This window comes from Marmota marmota, unplaced genomic scaffold (genome assembly GCF_001458135.2).
Source record: "Marmota marmota marmota unplaced genomic scaffold, marMar, whole genome shotgun sequence".
Taxonomy (NCBI): domain Eukaryota; kingdom Metazoa; phylum Chordata; class Mammalia; order Rodentia; family Sciuridae; genus Marmota; species Marmota marmota.
This window is the reverse complement of record NW_026000016.1, coordinates 15,038,854-15,042,615: the sequence shown is the minus strand read 5'-3', so window position 1 is coordinate 15,042,615 and position 3,762 is coordinate 15,038,854. Positions and strand designations below refer to the sequence as shown.

Genomic DNA, 3,762 nt, shown 5'->3' with positions numbered 1-3,762 from the left:
AACAAACAACAGCTTGCAAAGCAAAAACAAAACCCCAAAGACCAAAAAATAAAACAAACACCCTCCTTCTGTGCACCCACTTCTCAATTTCAAGGAACTGATACACTGTATCACATACTGTCCATTTTATGATTTTTTTTTTTTTTTTTTAGCAGTGCTGGGATGAAATTTAGGGCTTTATGCATGGTACACAAGTGTTCTGTTACTAAGCTGTGCCTCCTTGCCAGAAGTATGTATTTTGTATAGTAAGACAACATAAAAACTCCATAGAGAATCAGTAATGGACCATCCTCCCTCCTGTTACTACTTGTAATAGGCATTAGAAAGATACTATTTAGGGACAGAGGATTTCGAATGTTATAAGGCAAGAAACAGTATAACAATAAAGCAGACCATTATTCTTTCCCTTTACTTTCCCTCAAAACCAGAAGAAGTTGCTACCCATTTTATGAGTCCATTTATATAAAATGTGCAGATATCCACATCCATGCAGCAGAAGACAGGTTAGAGGTTGCAGAGGCTTGGATAGGTTGGGGGGAAATGGGGTGTGACTGCAAATATGTACATATTTCCTTTAGGGTTATGAAAAAAAAAATCTTAAAGTTCATTGTGGTAATGAAAAACACACTGAGGCGCGGCGGCGGGGGCCGGAGGCTGGGAGGGGGGGCGCGAGGTTGTCTTCGCGGACACACCGGCTGAACTGCTCCTACCGCTGCCGGCCATTCTAGGGCCTGGCGGGTGAATCTGCGCGGGCCCCACTGCCGCCCTCCCGGCTGTAGGTGTACCTGGTCACCATGAAGCTGCCGAGCCCAGCCCTCCTCAGCTGCTTCCTACTGACCCTGCTGAACATATGGAGAGCTGCTCCCGAGGCCCACGCCTCATCCATGGACATGCAGGCAGTCAGCGCCACCTCTTTCCTGGAGAACCTCATGCATCGCTACGGTGAGGGTGGCAGCCTCACCCTGCAGCAGCTGAAGAAGCTGCTCATCCACCTGAATGTGGGAGTAGACCGGAATAACGCCACACAGCCTGGCCAGGGTCACAGGAACCTCTCCAAGTGCTTTAGTTCTGGAGACTTCTTTGCTGCTCACAATTTCAGCGAGGAGTCTCGGATCAGGAGGAGTGAGCTCCAGGAGTTCTGCCCCACCATTCTCCAGCAGTTGGATTCTGGGGCCTGTACAGTCTGAGAACCAAGAGAATGAAGAGAACGAGCAGACCGAGGAGGGGAAGCCGAGTGCCATCGAAGTGTGGGGATACGGTCTCCTCCGTGTCTCCCTCTGCTGCCTCATGGGGGCCAGCGTGGTGCCCTTCATGAAGAAGACCTTTTACAAGCGGCTGCTGCTCTACTTCATAGCTCTGGCGATTGAAACCCTCTACTCCAACGCCCTCTTCCAGCTCATCCCTGAGGCTTTTGGCTTCAATCCTCTGGAAGATTATTATGTCCCCAAGTCTGCAATGGTGTTTGGGGGCTTCTACCTTTTCTTTTTCACAGAGAAGATCTTAAAGATGCTTCTTAAGCAGAAAAATGAGCATCATCACGGACATAACCATTTTGCCTCGGAGACACTTCCTTCCAAGAAGGACCAGGAGGAGGGTGTGAAAGAGAAGCTGCAGAATGGGGATCTGGACCACATGATTCCTCAGCACTGCAACAGCGAGCCCCATGGCAAGGCCCTGGATATGGACAGGAAGGTCATCGTGGGCTCACTCTCCGTGCAGGACCTCCAGGCTTCACAAAGTGCCTGTTACTGGCTGAAGGGTGTCCGCTACTCTGACATCGGCACCCTGGCCTGGATGATCACCCTGAGTGACGGCCTCCACAACTTCATCGACGGCCTGGCCATAGGTGCCTCCTTCACTGTGTCTGCTTTCCAAGGCAGCAGCACGTCGGTGGTCATCCTCTGTGAGGAGTTCCCACACGAGCTGGGAGACTTTGTCATCCTGCTCAATGCTGGGATGAGTATCCAGCAAGCTCTGTTCTTCAACTTCCTTTCTGCCTGCTGCTGCTATGTGGGTCTGGCCTTTGGCATCCTGGCCGGCAGCCACTTCTGGGCCAACTGGATTTTTGCACTGGCTGGAGGAATGTTCTTATATATTGCTCTAGCTGACATGTTTCCTGAGATGAATGAGGTCTGCCAGGAGGATGAAAGGAAGGGCAGCATCTTGATCCCCTTTGTCATTCAGAACCTGGGCCTCTTGACCGGCTTCACCATCATGCTGCTCCTCACTATGTACTCAGGGCAGATCCAGATCGGATAGGGCCCTGCCAAGAGCCAGTGGGACTGCAGGTCGGGTTCTGGCCACAGGACGCGGCCTCCACAAACCTCCATGGAGGAGGCAATTGGATTAAACTGATAACAGCCCGTCTGCCTGCTCCAGATATCAACTGTATTTAAAGTGCTCTGTTCTAGGAAGAAGCTGCCCTGGTGACGTTTTCCAGGTAGTGCCTCAACCCTCCCTGCCCCCTTCTTCACGGTGGCTCTGGAACCTGAATGCTGTGTACAAGACAAGACTCCCTTTCCTCTCCACTCACTCTGGACTCTTTCTCTTGGAAGCAGCACTGAGAGATTTTCAGTCTTTTACCCTGCAATGTAAAAATAGAGCTCGTGGTCATAACTTGGTTAGAAATATTAGGAGATGAAGAAAAAAGAAGAAAGAAAGAATCATCAGGAGGTGAATCTATACTTTGGGGCCTGTGGCCTGTGAAGCGGGTTCTTCTTTTCTTACAGAGAAGGGACAGGAGACAAGGGACCCCCACCCCCACCCCAGTCTGTTGAGTTGCCTATTCTCTCAAAGAGAACTTAAGGTCAGCAGGTGAGTAGTGCAGGAGAGAGGCAAGGACCATCCTGAGTGTGATAGGAAGCAGCCAGTGATAGATCTCCTCTCGTGATCCCCGCTTGTTCTCCTGGGACGTCGGGTGTCGGTTTGTGCAGCTCCTGTGTCCTGGCTGCCCAACTGAGCCTCCGTGAAGGTTCGGTTACCTGGACCTTCTCTTGCGGCTTAATGCTAACAGAATGGAGGAGCAGAAGATCTGCGAGAAAACAAATTATTTTTGCTGTGATTTCCACCTCCCTTTCCCAGCTCCCTTCTAAGAGACTGTTCAGATCCCTCCCTAGAAGCACATTGTGAGTGCAGTCAAGATGTGGGGGTTGGAGGGGAGACTGCGCACTCACCTCCCCTGGTCATGACTGGTGCAGTGTGGCAAGCCGACCTGTAGAATTAGAGTGCAGTAGTTTATGCTTTACCATGACAAGGGTAGTCAGAAATGGAATGAGTGCAGGCGAAATTTATGACTTAGTAATTACATAAATAAAAGTTTGAGTACCGGGGAACACTGGACTATAAGGTCAAAAACTTGGGGCATGGCCGAAGGTATTGCTGCGGGTGGAATTTGAGTGGCACTGTCTTGGTTACTGCTTCCTCCCTGGCCCCAGACATCAGAAGTAGAATCCTGTCAGTATAAATTCCTCTAATTCTCTCCAGAACATGGATTGATGAACTTGGCTTTAACACTATGGGCCAGCCTCAGGCACTGTGGAGCCCCCTCCTCAGAACTCTGGCTTCAAGGGGAGCTAATCTCCAGGTTCACTAGGTGAATTGATTGATTATTATCATATTGATAATGTGAGATTCGTTAGCCACTTTGGGGAGCCAGTCTCTCCAGAAGCCTTTTTAGTGGTGCCACAGCTGCAGCCCAGAGGCTGTGTTCACATGACGACAGGAGTGCTGGTTCATTGCCATCGCCTGAGTGTTTCTTTTTTT

At 50.2% G+C, this 3,762-nt stretch overlaps 1 protein-coding gene across 1 annotated transcript; it reads left to right on the top strand.

The window, feature by feature from the left end:
* The first annotated feature begins 635 nt into the window (after positions 1–635).
* Positions 636–2,858, top strand: LOC107140453 (metal cation symporter ZIP14-like). The gene is given in 2 exon segments (XM_048809206.1): positions 636–1,181; positions 1,183–2,858. Coding segments are annotated over 2 exon segments (1,464 nt in total). The 5' UTR covers positions 636–794; the 3' UTR covers positions 2,260–2,858.
* Positions 2,859–3,762: the final 904 nt, after the last annotated feature.